Genomic DNA, 20,019 nt, shown 5'->3' on the forward strand with positions numbered 1-20,019 from the left:
TAACTTAAAAAAAGATTTATTTAATTATGCAATACACATGGACAAGAATTGTTTTCTACAACTTATAACTTTTTATAGTTATATAAAACATACTGACTTTTAGAACTCAAGATTTTGGAAAAGGTTTTTAAAGTGAATTGTGTGGAAGATAAATTGTGTAGGAAACTAAAATTAAATCTTCAAAAAGTATACAGCATATGACTTTAATCAAACTATTGACAATAACTGACACAAAAATAGTAGCGACTGAATAAATACAGCACAAGAGATTACACATGAAATGGGGTGATTTACATGTAAATAAATAAGTAATTTACACATGCACACATACATGTATGCATACCTCAAATCTTATCAAAACATTTATTGTAACTTTTGTGTATTATTATGAGAGGTTCAAGGAAGGAGTATTGCAGACATCAATGAAAACAACAATAAAATATGAGATTTCCTTAGCATCCACATAAATGTTTTACATAAAATAGAAAATTTAAAAGAACTATATAATATTGGCACATTCAAATTTCCCTCTGTAAAAATGTGTTAATTAAACTGAATTATCTGACCATTTCCCTTATGTAAGTTATAAGCTATAATTGTTTAATGGCAAAAAAAGAGCAATCTGTGTTTCACTATTTATGATGATATGCAATTTATTTTTCTGACTGCTACACAAGTTTCAAAGCTTAACTTAATATGATGGTTAACATTTCTAAGACTTTATAATTTAACCACAAAAACTATTTAGGATAACACAATATAAAAAGAAAAACAATACATTTCAACAATCAAGAAAATTAGCAGCCATTAAAAGTTCCAGTGCTATTTCCGGAGCAATAGGAAACTCTGGAATCTCTGTTGAACTGTTGGTATACCTCACTTTATATGTAAAATACATGCACACCTTTTGCAAAACATGTGACCTGCAATAAAAAAATATATTTTACATTGATCATTATCATTTAACTCCTTCAAGCAGTCTACTATTGATTTTTCAATGTTAATTTGTTTGTAATTGTAGATCTTATACAATATATAATATTTAGCTGATCATATTTGCTGTTCAAAAGATCTGTGTATTTATCAAGAGTTTTTAAGAAAATAGCAACAAAAAAAACACACAAATAAACTGTTGACAAAGAAATGTGAGGAACTTTTCAACTATTCAATGAACATTACGTATACTTTCTCTCGAATAGTTTCTGAAAAACACAAAAATATTAAGTTGTCTTTTTGAGGGCAGTAACTCCAATTTTTTTGCTGTTCAAATATTTAAGTTTTCAATTTCAAAGGCAGTAACTGCCGAAAGTTTCTCAACCAGAACTAAACAGGAACTTGAAATTTGTACCATGGGACCCTGTACCGAGACTTTACTTAAAGGAAGGAGTCAAAATACCAATCTCCATTTTTAAGATTATAATGTGAGTAAAATTTTACAGATATTGTTGACGAATACATTAATAGTGACTTAAATGAAATAGCTTCCTGCAAATTTTGCATAGATGAAGAAAAATTTCCAACACTTTAAGCAAAATCATCTTTACAATAAAACCTATTAAACATAAACAAAAATACCAAGACAAGGCTGGGGGTGTTAGTCAATTTGTCTACTCTACTAATAGTTCACAAACTTCTTGAGATTTTGGTTGTTATTTTGTAGACTTTTACCTTCTATAAATACATGTGTATTACAGAGTATTTTTATAACAAAATTTCAGTATACATGTATTTTTTTACTTAACACAGTCGGAAACCAGGTTGAAATAGAACAAAAGAATCGAAGCTCTTTGTTAGAGAAGGCGATAAATGTTTACTGTATTGTTTACTATAGTGACAAAATTTTTAAAAGTTAATAGAAACAAACAAAATTGCAATTTTCTTCTCAATTAAAAGGTGTTTTATTTTAAAAACACCATTTGCATAAATTTTCAATTTATCTAGTACATAGTTAAGCAGAACAATTAGATATCAAGTCGACGACATGGGTATCTTTCAAGTTGGATGAAGAAAATGCAAAACCTCCGATTTTTATGAAAAAATTACCACGGACGGAAAACATATCAATCTATTAGTTCAGTAATTTTCGTGTCTGCCCTTCCATTATGTGACTGAAGAAAAAATAAAAAAAAATGGGTAATAATTGTATCGAAAAGAGAAAATCGAGTGCGCCTTTTTATGTTCAGTCAGGGGACTTACTTAAATAAGTGATTTTCTAAATCACTGATTCAAGTAACATTATTTCCATAAAAGTTGGAAGTTAGAGTTGTCTTTCTTTAATAATCACCTATTTAAGTAGTACAAATTAATCACTAGAAGAAGTGATTTAATTTTATTGTAGCTTTATATATAGAATACTAATGATCCAGGGAATAATTATGTTTCTAAACTTATCAGAACCAACATCTGTGTTGTCTAGGATGACCAGGTCATTTCAGGTGATGACCTTGTACTGAATCTAGGATAATGACATAAAAATCACTTGTTTAAGTATCAGACCTCCATTTCCTTCAAAAAAATCACTTCTTTAAGTATCATTCTTTTAATAACCCCCACTAATTTCAACACCCCCGAACAGTGATATTTTTATCGCGAACAGTAGAATTTTATTACATAATCTGAAAGATAAAACCTTGAACTTCACAGGAAAAATACTCCCACTGCTGGGAAAAATCTTTGAAGAAAATATCAGTTCATTATGTAAAGCCATTATTATAGCATTTTTTCAACTAAAATAGAATTTTCAGCTAAATGATAGCATCATAGGCATAAACCTTGCTACTTAAAAGAAGCAAAAAGTTTGTTTTTTTTTAAATTTTACTAATTAAAAATATTATTTAAATCTATGTGTTTAAAATTTAGAAAAAACTACAAAATCCCAATTTGTGACAAAACCTCGAATTTGCTACTCAAATAAGTGATTTAAAAATCACTTATTTCAGTAAGTCCCCTGACTGATGTTAGGGCGTGTTTGAGTTGAGTATTTTGTCTTGATATCGTACAAAGTAAGAATATTTCATACATCGTCTCGCTTCAGATTCTATCATTTTTATATATTAAAGCTACAGGTTGACTTTATAACACAAAAAAATCACAGTACTAAAAGATGAAATATATGGGTCAAGTGAAATACCTATCTAATGAGTCACAAAAACAGAGAAGGTTTGTTCGAATAGCTATTTTTTTACTGAAAGTACTTGACGACAGTCTTTCAAGTTGGATGATGAAAATGCATATCTTCGAAAAATTCTAATTTTTTGTGTGTGATTACTAGGGTTTATAGGCTTCATACACTAAAAAAATCTAGTCTGCCCTTCCACGAAATATTTAATTAGAATTTTTTTAAATGTTTATGAATTTTCGAAAAATTCCACCCGACAACCGATCAGACAATAGTTTTAAGTTGAATCAATGCAGACAAGATTATTAACTGATGCTCATTAGCTAGTTGATACATTTGTCTTTTAAAATACAACTGACATATAAGGATCGTAATGGTGCAATGTGGATAAATTTATCGGTTTCCAAGAGCAATATTGGTAGCGCGTCATCCCTACAATGGCTTCCATTTCTACGATTGTGAAAATGAACTGGCGTAATGGGGAGATAATTTTGACGAAGTAGACTCCTGACTGAACACTCCTTCGTCAATCAATCTTACTATTCTTAGCCGTCATTCAAAGATAAAATCATTTGCATGTCCATGTATGTCCGTGATCTTTGTTATGTTATCTTTTTCTTCTCATTTGAATAATACACTGTGAATAGATAGATCAGCAAAGATATGCAGAACTTTTCTGCTGTAAGCTTTACTTTTTTCAAATACATTGTGTACTTACGGTATTTCTCTAAAGTTAATTTCATTTGTTTCATTTTCGGCAAACTGTCCTAAAACAAAAAGAATAATGTTGAAAATAAAGAAGCCATCTTTAACAGAGATGTACATGTACATCAAACAATTAATAATCTGTTTATAATAACAATCAGAAAAGACATTATTACATAAATATATGTAATTGTATGTCTAATTTTGCATCAATCATGTTTTGATAGGTTTCTAGCAAGAATTAAATCTTGTGCTATATGTATATATGCAGATGACAAAAATAAGAAACCTTATTTTTTGTTGATAAACTTTATATCTATTTTTATAAAGTCAACCTCATTACACTATCAAACACTTCATACTGTAATAATATCCTATATTGCTCATATTTTCCTTTTTTTCTTTGTATATTTTCACTAAAACCTTGCTTATTTTATAACAAGAGTGCACACACTGAAATGTCTCGCCTTCTTTACTAATCATTGATATTATGTTGATAGTCCTAAGTATAAAGGGTTATTACAACTGTCACATAAACTTAACATTAAACAAGATAGTTAAACAAAGACCAATGAACCATGAAAATGAGGTCAAGGTCAGATGAACCATGCCAGGCAGACTTGTACAGCTTACAATGCTTCCATACAACAAATATAGTTGACCTATTACTTATAGTTTAAGAAAAATAGACCAAAACACAAAAACTTAACACTGTGCAATGAACCGTGCAATTGAGGTCATGGTCAAATAAAACCTGCAGGACTGACATATAGATCATAATATATTTCCATACATCAAATATAGTTGACCTTTGGCATATAATATTAGATCAAAAGATCAAAACTTAAAAACTTAACTTTGACCACTGAACCATGAAAATAAGGTCAAGGTCAGATGACATCTGCCCGCTAGACATGTACACCTTACAATCATTCCATACAACAAATATAGTAGACCTATTGCATAAAGTATGAGAAAAACAGACCAAAACACAAAAACTTAACTATAACCACTGAACCATGAAAATGAGGTCAAGGTCAGATGACACCTGCCAGTTGGACATGTACACCTTCCAATCCTTCCATACACCAAATATACTAGCCCCATTGCTTATAGTATCTGAGATATGGACTTGACCACCAAAACTTAACCTTGTTCACTGATCCATGAAATGAGGTCGAGGTCAAGTGAAAACTGTCTGACGGGCATGAGGACCTTGCAAGGTATGCACATACCAAATATAGTTATCCTATTACTTATAATAAGAGAGAATTCAAAGTTACAAAAATTCTGAACTTTTTTTTCAAGTGGTCACTGAACCATGAAAATGAGGTCAAGGACATTGGACATGTGACCGACGGAACTTCGTAACATGAGGCATCTATATACAAAATATGAAGCATCCAGGTCTTCGACCTTCTAAAATATATAGCTTTTAAGAAGTTAGCTAACACCGCCGCCGGATCACTATCCCTATGTCGAGCTTTCTGCAACAAAAGTTGCAGGCTCGACAAAAATTATTGCATTATGATATTTATGTATCTTGCCTGACAAGGGCCCATGATTGGTAAATTAAAATAATTTCTAATGTCTAATGTACTACCTAATCAAAGAGCGGATTGCTCTAAGGGATACGATTGCCATTGTTTTCATTGATGCATGTATTAGTATTATTTTCAAAAATAATTCAACTGCGCGTGTAAAATGCTCGTAAAATGTAATTTACGTACATGTAATCTGAATAGTTATTCAACTTTAAAAATAGCCAATCCTTGATACAAGTGTATGAACAATGTGTTTAATTTTGTACTATGAATTCCAAGTTTACTTTCCACAGCAGTCACTGAGAGTGAGAGAAGGTATTTCATCACCCATTTTCCTACGTGAATTCTAGGTGTAACCCCATTCCTAACTCATTAAATATTTCATTTCCTTTGGGTCAGTGGGCATGACTCCTTTCCGTACACAGTACTCTGTTAAAATTGCAATCCGTTTTAATATGATATGACGTCTATCGACAGAACGAGTTAATTTTTCTCGATGAATCGTCGTTTGACGATAGTTACTTATGGAAGGGAGACAACGAAATGATAATATGGAAGACTCCACTTTCGCTGAAGGGGTGTTCTAGTTACACCTTAACGTTGTGGACTACATTTATTTTATTTAAATGATGCATGATTTAAAATTATGCAACAACAATAACCCTCAATAGCGGACAGACATAGAAAGGATCTCGTGAGTTTCAAATTAATCAATGGAGTAGGGAATCCAGAGCAACCATTCAGTCTGAGGCCTAAAAAAAATAATCTGTGTTTCCGGTAACAACATTTTGAAAAATAGGGTCGGTAGGTCAGATTTAAAAAAAAAAAATTTAATCATTTTTTTTTACATTGTAAACGAAATCCGGAAAATTATCATGGTTTTTCCAAGTCCAGATCCGTAATTAGTTTTCAAATACCAGAAGTCGGCCATTTGCAATGTTTTACTTACGTAAACAAACCCTAGACTTGTGATTTGTAGCAAGGACGTATATTAAATGTTAATTAAACGACCTCCATTTCTTTATGGAAGTACAATATCAAATATCAGTTTCATAAGGGTGACATATAAGAAAACTCCACTTCAGTTCTTATATGACAGAAGTAGATTTATCGATCGGATTCAGAGAACTCTCGCATGTTCTCAAAACTGGGGAATTCCCTCTGACTTGTTTCTAAATTTATAAAAACACTAAATATAAATACTGCTTAATTCTGATTTTCCGTGTTGTTAAAAACATGCATACAAGTCAAGGGAAATATCAAAACATGAAGATTATGAGAAGAACATTAATATAGGACAGTTGTTTAAACTCAACCCTTTTGTTTTTTTTATACCATTTAAAGCAAGACAATCTCAAGAATCTGAGATGTTCCTTGATGTTTATAATAAAATGGTTGACGTGAGGGCATGGCCCTGAGTCAATGGTATAAGTCTACAGATTGCTTAAAAGCAATTGTATCCCAAAAAAATAAGGGTTGGAAATTTATTTTATGGGACATGCATAATCATTATAGGTTAAACAATACAAAAGGTTGTGTAGTCTAGTATACTTATTTAAGATTTTTATCTTTTTGTTAGTATTTTGGGATTAAACAAAAAGACAGCTTTAGCCCAAAATCATTTCATTTAGATATAAATAACTACCCCCCCCCCCCCCCTTTTCCTTCCTTATCTTATGTTGATAAATCATGTGATGAGTTTCTCTCCATTATCATGCATGCAATAGCTTAAAAAAAAAATTAAATGTACAGATAATAAAGTGGTTGGAGTGGCTTCCCTTTGATTGTAAAAATATAAGTTAATGTAGCCTACATGTTCAGAACAGCATGTGACAAACTGTAAATTCAGAATTTATCAATTATTGCAAGGTTTTATTAATGCTTATAATGCTACTAGGTGAGTATCACAATAACTACTAACATTCTGATAGCTGATACATATACATGTATCTGTATGATGTTTTTTATTTTTTTTAACTACTAAACTAGCTCACATTTCTGTCCAGTTTTTAAAAATCAAAATAATAATAGCAAGCAGTAGTTGCTGTCATCACTGTCTGTTTCATAAAACCCTATTAAAATTGAATGTCTCCTGTATTATACAATCTACATTGTATATCTCATTTTCAATATTTTCAACAAGTAATTTTTTCTACAATGTTCATAAATGTGCATTGAAATGTTTTAAGCATTCAATGTTCTTTTTATTTTAGTTGCTATTGTATTGTATTAGCGGACTTTGAGGTATGGACTTTTGGTCATTGTTGAAGGCCATATAGTGATCTATAGTTGTTGAGTAATGTAGACTTCTGCGTCATTTAGTCTCTTGTTAAGAGTTGTCTCGTTCACAATCATTATGACATACCACATCTTCTTTTTTATATTCTTATGGTAATAGTATACATGTACATACCTGGCCCACTTAACATGGCTTTGATTGTTCCAGATGTCAGTGCATGATCTCTTTTGACATAGAACTCATGACCATCAGATGACACCAGTTTGACATACATTGCATCAGGTCCTTCACAACCCCCGTACATCTTCTCCTCATCTCCCTTTTCATCCTTGTCTGTCATGTTGAATTAAGTGACTAGTTTGAGGATTTCCTGCAAAACGTCAGTATTTTTACATTTAAATCTTAAACGCCAGTATTTTTAATTTACATTTAAATCTTATATTAACAAATCTGTATAATGTCAATCAATGTGGGAATATATTTCTTCTAAGTTTGAATTTCAAGTGGCATGATTGAGCCTTGGAAAACCTACATCTTTATCTAGGAGTTGTAAACGAATTGCATACAACCATTCTTAAGCTTGGGCACTGATCCAGCCCAGGCATGTTAATATTTCTACTACAGGCCTACCACCATTGGGCTTGTGGCTTCAAAAGTTTTAAAAAAAATCAAAACCAGGATATATAAAACACACATTATTTATAAACATAATGAAACCTTACATAAAAATAAAGTATTAGATTGAAAACTGTAAGAAGTTACATGTACAATGAGCCTGGATTGTACCTGGACAAAAGATGTGCTGTTCAATGGTTGTCGTTTTAAAAATAATTAGTTCATAGATGTGTCCTGTTTCTCATTTTTTATTAGAAATTTTATGTAGATTTAAAAGATCATCCCTGGCATTTGGTTCAGACAAAAATACCAGAATGTTATTTTTGTAGCTCCGCCCTGTTTTTAAATGTATCAGCAATTCTAGAAGCTAAATAAACGCATTATTTTCTATTATGGATTACTTACTTACGCTACATTTTGTACCAATGCAATGCTAACAGAGATCAGACAACAGAATTGACTGCTGTATTTATTCCCTCGTGTAGTCACAAATTTATCATGAGTTTACTCATATTTGATTGCTTTAAAACTAGACAAACATTACAAGAAGCAGAAACTATGATAATGGCAGCAGTACTATATCGTAATAGATATAAGAAGATGTGCTACTATGTATGAGTGCAAAAGAGACAACTCTCCATCCAAGTCACAATTTTTAAAAGTAAACCATTATAGGTCAAAGTACGGTCTTCAACACGTAGCCTTGGCTCACACCAAACAGCAAGCTTTATTAAATAAATGGGCCCCAAAAAATACTATTGTAAAACCATACGAACGGGAAAACCAATGGTCTTTATCTATATAAAAAAAAAAGGAACACTTATAAACCACATCAACAAATGACAACTACCAGGGCTCACACTACTTCAAAATTATAGGGAGAAGTGACTTCTCTTTTTGAAACTGATAGGGAGAAGTGGTTAGATTTGAAAGAGAAGTGCTTATTCGCGCGGTGCGCTACAATGTTTGGATTTTACTATAGTATAAAGGGTCATATGTAAATAATGTTCTTTTTATATTATGCAATTCATATCTGAGTATACAATTAAAGTAACATTTCAAATTAAAGAGTTGTTTAAGTTTTACTACGGTTCTTGTGAGAAACTACCAACTAAATATTTAAAATCTAGCACTAAAAAAAATATTTTTCTATTTTAAAAAATGTAATAAATTATAATATATCAATTACAATTTAATTCAAATCTATCTTGTGTATGAAATTCAGTGTTTCTCATAAAAAAATATTAAAGTTATTATTAAGTTGGGCCATAATATAATTAATAGTCTCAAGAGTTAAGCAACTTTGAAACAATCCATAAAAAATATAGGGAATTATATACACCAATCAAGTCTCTTAATGCGTGTGGAATACATAATTTTTCCCTTTGGGATCAATATTCTTCTGTCAGCTGTTCCATCCGTGCGTCCGTAGTAATTATTGTAAAAGTACGGATTTAGGTCATAGCTGGTCCGGTTCAGATCCGTAGTTTTGAAATCGGTCAATGGCGGACGAATGCAAGAAAATTTACAAAAATAAACGATGTTTGACAAGTTATTTGGAAAGGAACATGACGTTTTTAATGCAATAAATGGATTAAACATTTACTGGAGGCAACTTTTATCACGTTTAAATGAAGTAACAAACTTATTTTGCCGTCGAAATTTAGGTTGATGTACGTTTTCGAGTTACAAGCACCGGAACTTGCGGAAATGCACGAAGTGATAAAATGGTGTATTTTTATCAAATAACCGGCTACACTGCAAAGACAATGCTTCAACCACTTTTCTTAAGATAATGAATCGTTTATGTCTAAATTATTTTAATTATCAATAAAAAAATTTATGTTTCATCAACTTGGTAAAAATTGAAAATGTCCGATGACGGAAGCAACTGAAAGCGAGTATCGTCAATTACAGGGCGACTTGTTTTCGCTTTTGGGGGTCGGGGAAAGCGACTTCTTCGCCCAAGTCGCCTGGTAGCGTGAGCCCTGAGTCTACTAATCATCATATTCCTGACTTAGGACAGATGCAAACAAATGCAGCAGGTTAAACATTTAAATGGTACCAATCCTTCACCCTTACCTAACACTAGTGTAATTAAGACGTTCAAGCTTAATGACCAGTTGCATTCAGATGACCAATATATATATAAAATATTTATGTTTCTTTAGGTAGCACTCCACAGTTAGGTGTGTAGTTTCGCATTTTGGCCCCTGTGGATTTTTCAAATATGAGAGCTAGTGTGCAATAAAATTCATTTTTGGATAGCTGAGTATTAAAATAGCCTTTGTATTGGGTTTATATGAACATCAAGATTATGTAATGTATGTAATATAGGTGGTTTTCTGTATGACAGTCCGTATTTGCATGTCCATACCATACATTGGTCCGGCAATTATTGTAATGTTTTTTTCAAACTTTTTATCGCATGAACTTTGTGATTGGCTTTTACGAAAAAATGAGGCGAAAGACACCCATTTTTTATTTGATCATTAGGAAGATTTATGAAAACAGTTTCTAAAAAGGTACCACTCAAAGGCATTGAAATTCTAGTTTGATCCAAATTTTGGGGGGATATGCAGGGCTCACACTACTTCAGAATTATAGGGAGAAGTGACTTCTCTTTTTGAAACTGATAGGGAGAAGTGGTGAGATTTGAAAGAGAAGTGCTCATTCGTGCGGTGCGCTACAATGTTTGGATTTTACAATAGTATAAAGGGCCATATGTAAATAATGTTCTTTTTATATTGTTCAATTCATATCTGAGTAAAAAAAATTACAATTAAATTAACATTTTAAATTAAAAGTTGTTTAAATTTTACTAAGGTTCTTGTGAGAAACTACCAACTAAATATCTAGCACTAAAAAAAATTTAAAAAATGTAAAGAAATTATAATATATCAATTACAATTTAATTAAAAATTATTTTGTGTATGAAATTCAGTGTTTCTCATAAAAAAATATAAAAAGTTATTAAGCTTGGTCATAATATATTGATATTAGTATAATAGTCTCAGAGTTAAGCAATTTTAATCAATAGTTTGAAACAATCCATAAAAAATATAGGGAATTATATACACCAATCAATTAGATGTAACCAAAAGTCTCTTAATGCGTGTGGAATGCGTAATTTTCCCCTTTGGGATCAATATTCTTCTGTCAGCTGTTCCATCCGTGCGTCCGTAGTAATTATTGTAAAAGTACGGATTTCGGTCATAGCTGGTCCGGTTTAGATCTGTAGTTTAGAAATCGGTCAATGGCGGACGAATGCAAGAAAATTTACAAAAATAAACGATGTTTGACAAGTTATTTGGAAAGGAACATAACGTTTTTAATGCAATAAATGGATTAAACATTTACTGGAGGCAACTTTTATCACTTTTAAATGAAGTAACAAACTTATTTTGCCGCCGAAATTTAGGTTGATGTACGTTTTCGAGTTACAAGCACCGGAACTTGCGGAAATGCACGAAGTGATAAAATGGTGCATTTTTATCAAATAACCTGCTTCACATTGTGAAGACAATGCTTCAACCTCTTTTCTAAAGACAATGAATCGTTTATGTCTGAATTTCTGTAATTATCAATAAAAAATTGATGTTTCATCAACTTGGTAAAAATTGAAAATGTCCGATGACGGAAGCGACTGAAAGCGAGTATCGTCAAGAACAGGGCGACTTGTTTTTGCTTTTGGGGGTCGTGGAAAGCGAAGTGACGGTCGGGAAGGCAACTTCTTCGCCCAAGTCGCCTGGTAGCGTGAGCCCTGGATATGTGACATGTCCACCCCCCTTTTTGCAATATTTTATAGTAAATAAATGCAGAATGTTGCCATGGATACACATAAAAGGAATTATTTTTCACTCTTTTAACTTTTGAAAATCAAATCTATGGAATATACTGATTACATACATATGCACATGTACAACACAAACAGTTAGGTTAATGTATTAGAAATCCAGGAATAGGAGATGATAAAACATTTTCTGAGTGGGTCAGGAACAAGCGGAGGAAGCCATTTTGGTAGGCCACCATTTTAGTTTTGGTAAGTTCTTTTGGTTTGTTTACTGCCTTCACAATGGCTGCTTTCACAGCGTTGGATTAGTTTTTGTCATTGAAAGAAGTAAGAAGTTGATCCATCTATTAGTAAACCCTCATCGAAGATAGCGGGTAAAGGAGAGCTGACCCAGCACATCTGTTCAGCTGTAATGACTGCAGTGTGACTGGAGGTCTAAGACTGACAGTAATAATACACCTTATAATTATTTGGAAATTTGTTCCAGTTGACATTTTTCGAATTATGACGTTAACATTTTAAAGGAACCTTTGTAATGCTGAGTGAGCGATAAGGTTTCCTTCCCCTTCATATTCGGCTGTTGTTAATTCTGACTCATTTCACAAAAATTTCTAGGAAATACTAGTAAGACATGAAAATCTTAGCATACCCCATAGATAAAATGTTATAATAAGATTTTAAGGGGGGAAAAATACCCTGTTCCTTTCAGATGGTTAATTTTAGGGATTTGATACACACAGTAATGTCAGTATATAAATAATAGATTTATTTTAAACTGTCACCGATACTCTGAAGGTTTTCTCATTCAATCTGTTTCTTCCATGAAAATATAAACAGCTCTAGACTCAGATTTACATACACCAGCTAAGTAAATGTTTTAACTGATGAAAATACGATATTTTTAACTCGCACTGACTGCTTTGTTTTGATCTGAACGTGAGTGAACATGTGAAAGAAACGAACGTTAATCAAGGATTTCAAATCTAACAATTGGATGAAATATGATCCATTTTCTTCACAATTACTTTGTGTATCCTTACCAAAGCGAATACTTGTATAAAAGTGGGGTTTCAGCCCCTTAGTTTTGATCCTCACGCTTCCCTTCGATGGTCCTTACCAACAGATTCCCGGATGAAAATGAACCTCGTGACTTTTGTGCGGTGTTATGTCAAATTCCGTCATTTCGGAAAATAATTATTGTGCAAGTGACTTTTTGTTGTTTTCTTCAAGAAACGTTGTTTTTTGTGTTTCCTTTACCTATTTTTGGCACTTTTGCATATTTGACATCTTTTGTAATATTTCCACAGATCCAATTTTCCCCTATATTATTCTTCTTCTTCGTACAAGCCTCCTCTAATATTAGGAGCACCTCCATATGGAGTGCTCAGTACCTTTTTTTTTTTTAAATATTCAGTTATTAAAGAAAAAATGTATCCAACATATGTACAGCACATATAAATATTCAATACAAGTGCCATGTATGGGATATTTATAGAGACCTTTTATACAAATTAATTGACCATATATTTAACAAGAGAGTATAGGCCTACATGATTTAAAAAATAATAATAAAAGTTTGCCGGTTTTATCTCAAGTTTCTTTTCATTTATCTTTTATTTTTTTGGTACAATTGTTATATGTACAGACATACTCTGTGTCGATATATATGATATATATGTGTCACTTATGATCATCAATATTTTCATCTAATTGTAATTTCATTTTAAAATATATATCTTCCTAATATATCTATATTATTGAACGTAGTTTTCAATTTAGACTTGTTTATATTTTTCCGTTTGGGCTTGTATCATATTTTCCCTCCGGTTTATACGATCCGTTCATCCTATATTGACTCTTAAAATTCGAGAGTCTATCTTAAATTGAGGGTAAATTATATGGGCTTCCAAATACCGTTTCGATCCCTAACATCACTGAAGAGACATTTATTGTCGAAATCCGGATCTGGTGTACAAAAAATATATTGACACCTCATGTTTGTGACATAACATCTTGGCCACCAGTTTATTGTTTTCTGTTTAGTATTAAATTTATATTAAGATCCATTTTGTTACATCTTGGGATTAATTCTATTTGGCAATCGCCAATGGCAGTCAGCAGATTTAAAGAACATCAGTTGTTCGACCTGTTAGTCAAATGCGTTTTGTTTAAATATACTTTTTCACTTTTTTGGTCTTTTTGGAAAATGTTGTTTGTGCTATATTTAGACCCTTCTACAACGATTTTTTTTTTACATGCACACGTATAAAAATTGCGGTTTTTATCCAACGCAATCAGGTTTGAACGTAGTTTTCAATTTAGACGTGTCATGATATATATATATATATATGCAATAGATATCTTGCTGTTTGTTTTCCAAAATTCCAATATTGCTATATGCATTTGGAATAACAAATTTTTGATTTTGTTTTCAATATTTTCCTGGAATTTTTCACAATTATCAAACAACTCCCAGGTATATTTTGAACAGTCTAATCTCAATTGTTCTATCGCAGTTATAACTGTTCGTGGAGGTACATTTAATTCCGTTTTGCTGGTGTAGTTTATCTGTGATTTTTTTAGTTCACCGGGGCCCGAAGGTCCCCATGCGAGCTTATACCATCACTTGGAGTCCGTCGTCATCCGTCGTCTGTCGTCGTAATTAAACTATTTCAAAAATCTTCTTTTTAGAACTGGTGTATTAATTAAAGTATACCGGAATTGAAGGATAATGGTACCTTTCTATATAGTAGGATGTTGGTGAAGATTGCCTTCATTGCTTTTTATGTGTTGAGTCAATCTATTGCTTTTTTTTTATGTTCATGTCTTTTAAAAGTTCAGGCTTGCCTTCGTTATCTTGTACATAGTTTTGTCGAATTTATAAGCATAGATTCAGACAGACACTGTCATATAGTTCTTCTTTTAGCTGTTTAGGGCACTTATATCTTTATAATATTGTGCAAATCTTTTTCTTTGTTCTCTTTAAGGCGAAAGATAAACTCAACATCTATTTTCGGACAGTTGGTTGTTGTTTGACTGTTGCTTCTGCCTCTATTAATCAGCCTATAAAATAGCAGCGTATGTAGATGATCCATTGTTTTTTGGTAAAATGTGTGTTTATATTTCTATTGCATTTGTTGCTTTTTGTTTACTTCTCAGTTTCTTTTTCTATAATTCTTTAGTTCAATTACTAGGTGGTGTTCTTTTGGTTTCCTTTTAGCTAGCCATTCATTATATATATATTTTATGTTAATAAGTGTTTCCATTAATACTTTTAAGTGTATACTGACATATTTTCCCTCTATAGAATTGAATTGATATCTTGTTGTGTGATATTGGTGTAGCTCCCTCTCAGAGCTCCCTTTGTCCATTTGCTCCAAAACATTTTGTGTTTTGGTTTGTTGTTGTTGTTACTTGGGTTTCTAATATTTGTCATCTGGTGGTTATTTCCATCTTTACAATTGAATGTGCTGATGTATTTGTATTTGATTTTTCTTCAATTTTATACTCTGTAACTAAATTATTGTCTTGAACAAGTATACAATCTATTTGTGATGAAAAACAGTATGAGTATTCTATTTCAACACCGGTATAGTCGGGTTTAAATCGTCAATACATTTGTCTTAGTATTTTCTCATGCATGTTTGCTCTGAATGTATGTACCATTCATATCTGCTACTACTATTTTGTGTGTATTTTCATGCTTTTTTTTTTATTAAGTTGAAAATAATGTCCACGTATTCCATATATTCAGTTTGCGAATTCGATGTATGTGTTGGCATATAGGCATTTGTAAGGCATACCGGGTATATGTGTATTAGTTGATGTGATATTTACTGCTTTAAAAGAGGGACAAAAGATACCAAAGGGACAGTCAAACTCATAAATCTAAAACAAACTGACAACGCCATGGCTAAAAATGAAAAAGACAAACAGAAAAACAATAGTACACACGACACAACATAGAAAACTAAAGAATAAACAACACGAACCCCACCAAAAACTAGGGGTGATCTCAGGTGCTCCGGCAGGGTAAGCAGATCCTGCTCCACATGTGGCACCCGTCGTGTTGCTTATGTGATTACAAATCCGGTAAATAGTCTAATTCGGTAGGTCATATTCATGAAAGGGAAGGGGATTGTAGTTACGACGTAAGGAACATATCCGATATCATTTGTGAAACGGTTATTCCATAACGGTCAACCAACTCGTGATGGCGTCCGTAAAATTTACGAAGGGATGATTTCAACTTCACCATTTGGAACTCTTGGTTTAATAGCTTCCTTGTGATCAGCAAACCTCTATCAAGAAAATCATGATAGGAAATGCAAGCACGGGAATATCGTATCAATTGGGAGATATATACCCCGTATGCAGGTGCTGCTGGAATGTTGCTACTTAGAAATGGAAAGTTCACAATTGGAAAGCTGAAATCATCTCTTTTGTCGTAAAGTTTTGTTTTCAACCGACCCTCATTGTCAATTTCTAGATGTAAGTCAAGATATGAAGCCGACTTAACTGTATCTGTAGTATCCTTTACCTCTAGTTCGATTAAACCCTCTCATTTCATCTTTTTTTTTTTTTTAATTTAGCTGGACCATTGTATTGTCTAACGTATGGATACCCCTCCATTTCCATTTGGTTACTTGAAGCTATCCAGAGGATCATTTGTATCGAAACATTTTGTATGATCGTTCATTGTTGGAAGCACTTTTTCACTCCTTTTTTTTAAAGTCCAATAGGACAAATTTATCATAGATACCCATAGGATAAACTTATAATATACCAGGATAGGTAGAATATGCTCCTGTAGGCATAGTAATGTATTTGAGAGCTCTAAAGTATGAAGAAATGCAACATTTGTTTTTAATCCCTCAATATTGCATGTTATGATGTGAATGTTCTGACTTAAATTTCCTGGTGGTTTGTTCTTCTTTCGGTTACTTCTGAAGATAGTCCTTTTTGGATTGTGATACGAAAATGTGATCCTTATTTGAAGATTGCTGTAGACGTGGTAGATTAGGCTCATCTTGTGTATAATCTTCATTTTGTACTATCATGTTCGATTTTCTGTTTATCTCTTCATCACCATCATCATTTTAATCTCAACATTTTGTTCATATTCATTTTGAGGTAGTGTTTCAACGTTGATCGTTTTAGTGTCCGAGATTGTTCCGTGGGATATGTCCTGTGTTAATACATTTAGTTGTCCAAATTCACCGTCTTCTGTACATTTTCCATATTCATGATCCTTTTTATTCATCATTTTAGATTTTGTTTCATCTTTCTTTTGTACCTGCGTTTGAGAAGAATGGTATAGGTTCTCTATTAATTAACTATATGCATTTCTATATATAGGTGGCTGATGTTCAGCTGAAGATCTGCAATTTACTGATTCAGTTTGGTATATCATGTGCAGTTGTCTGTTCTCAGCAATATGTGTAGGCATATTTTGTTGGAGTTGTGTGCCATTAGATTTTTTTTTTTATATTATATGCTAATTTGCTCATTCTGCCTTAACGGTTGTTCCATATTCTATTCTATTATAATATGTTGGAGGCATATTCCTGAAGTGACGTATTGTGTTTGTTGGCATTTTTTTTGCTCATTCTGAATTGTTGTTCCGTATTCTGTTCTATTATAATATGTTGGAGGCATATTCCTGTAGTGACGCATTGTATTCCATGGTATTTGTATGAAATTGTGCACTGTATTAGATGACATCTGCATAAAAATATGTACTGAATAAGATGGCAATTGCATAAAGTCATACATTGGATTCGGTGGCATATGTACAAGTTTTGGATTCGGTGGCATGTTCGTTGACCGTGTTGGCATATGCATCTATAATACTAAAATTACGTGGTCCAATTTGTCAGCCGTCATCGGGTAAAAACGACAAATCACAGAATTCAACTCTATATATAACTAATATAGGACAATGGTGTAGATTAAAAATAACACCACTCCAGACCCTTTTGTTTTCCACATAATTAATATTGCCAAAAATTAACAAGTTCCGGGTCTAATCCGATACCGATACCAATAGTATATTCACCTGTTAGCTATTACCTTATTTGTACGTTCTGCATTTGACAGGCGCACCACCAAACGGTGTATTTAGGATTTTGCTATATACACGGGTCATAATCAAAGGGCTGACACTACTAAATTCAATCATTGTCAAATTGTTCCCTATTCAGTGTAGCTTTATTCAGCAATCAGCAAGACTGTCTAAGATAACTAATATAGGACAATGCTGTTGATTAAAAAATACCCCATTCCTGGATAGCCTGGACCTTTTGTTTTCCAAATAATTAATATTTCCAATAATAGATAAGTTCCGGGTCGACGGGTTCAAACAGAAAGATTTGAAAGCAGAGAAAACTGTGTATCTTATAATCGACATGACTTTATCAGATGACAATACCAATTACTAAAATAAGGCTTAGGCATAGTTATATACGTTAATTCAGTCACGGACCCGCGATATCACGGGTGTGTACTTGTATAATATAAAATTTATAACGTGGTGTATGCATGTAATTAAAATAAAGGCAACAGTGTTATATCGCTTTTCAAAAGTCATAAATTGATTGAGAGAAGTTTGCTTCCCACCATTTCCGGGTAACCCTTGGAAGAATCCATGTTGATGTGGAATGCAAGGAGCATTTTGTAAACCATTTGTGTGGTTGGAGACGTTTGAATAAACATGTTCTGTATGATTTAGTTTTTCATTATTTTTAATCGATTCTCTAAATGCATTTCCTTCATTTGGTTTTGTAACTGTTGGTACATGTATGTATTGTGTGCGTTACTATTTATAAACCATTAAATGCTGTTGGCTTGGCATTTTGTTGCGTTTCTTCTCTTCTTGTAAAGATGTTTAAGGCTGACTTCATGGGCTTGGTTTCATTCTCTGGGTTAGTATCCTAGTTCTTTTTAGCAGTGATAGTTTCCTCTTTGTCGGTTTTTTGTTCACCATATTTTCCTTTGTTCTTTTCTTCTTCCTATTTTCTCCCATGTTTTTGTTGGTCTTTATTCATTACTTTCGCTAGACTATTGATTTGATTTTGCTGTTTCTCCTGTCCTTTCATTGATAGCAGGTGAGAGAAAAAAATCCGTTTCACCCACACCTATCTGTTCTCTCATCTGATACGGTATATCATTAGACCTAAGTGGTAATTTTTCGTCTCTACTTATGGCTATGGGTTCAAGTTTCATTCCTGTTCCGAGTTGAGTATTGTGTTGTGTTTCTTCCTTTCCACCTAGTGAGATTTCATGTATATGTTGTCATCTTCTGTAGATTGATCACAATCTGTTGTATTTCTACTTTCGTATAGTAAATCATCACTACTTTTCATATAATTTTCTTTATAAGATATCTTGTATACTTTATAAGATATCTTATATATTATATGAGATATCTTAAAGGTTTTATAAGATATCTTATATCAAAATTATTTATAAGATATCTTATATGTTTTATAAGATATCTTATATAAATAATTGCATTGAAAATCTTTTAAATATAAGGCAGCAGTCCTTTTGCGACAATTACTGTTTTTCAGGAGTATCATTAGCGCCAAATTTTGTTTTTCAAATGTTTCAATTGCGCCAATATTCGGAACTCATTTGCGCCAATTTACCTGTACACATATCTATCATAAATATTAGTGATGCAAATTTATTCTTATTTTGGCTTAAAAAGTATCAACTCTTCGGAGATATTTCATCATGAAGATAAGCATCTGGAGAGAAATGACTCGACTTGCAATAGACAGTCCATGTACAGAGAGGGAAACAAATATTGCTTTGCTGAATATTTAATATTTGCCAAAAGAGAATAAAATGGAAGCTTTTGATGATTATGATTTAGTCACATATGTTGATGACACAGTGCTTTGTTCCCATCATCTGTATGGGCTGAAACTCTATCTACAGCAAGACGTACCAGTAACGAAGCAGAAGCATTCCACAGGAATTATTATGAATTGTTTTATGC

General features: G+C 32.4%; 1 protein-coding gene across 2 annotated transcripts; it reads right to left on the reverse strand.

Moving 5' to 3' along the window:
- On the reverse strand, window positions 1-13,210 carry LOC139499635 (elongin-C). 2 transcript variants are annotated; one of them, XM_071288386.1, is made up of 4 exons: window positions 13,055-13,210; window positions 7,781-7,976; window positions 3,837-3,885; window positions 1-923 (listed from the first exon to the last, which is right to left on the reverse strand). In XM_071288386.1, exons 2-4 carry the CDS (start codon window positions 7,944-7,946, stop codon window positions 782-784), a joined length of 357 nt encoding a protein of 118 aa, XP_071144487.1. In that variant the 5' UTR covers window positions 7,947-7,976; window positions 13,055-13,210; the 3' UTR covers window positions 1-781. The 2 variants fall into 2 exon arrangements, with proteins under 2 accessions (XP_071144487.1, XP_071144495.1); XM_071288394.1 differs by lacking the exon at window positions 13,055-13,210 and adding an exon at window positions 12,797-12,939.
- Window positions 13,211-20,019: the final 6,809 nt, after the last annotated feature.

This window comes from Mytilus edulis, chromosome 1 (assembly GCF_963676685.1).
Source record: "Mytilus edulis chromosome 1, xbMytEdul2.2, whole genome shotgun sequence".
Classification (NCBI taxonomy): Eukaryota; Metazoa; Mollusca; class Bivalvia; order Mytilida; family Mytilidae; genus Mytilus; species Mytilus edulis.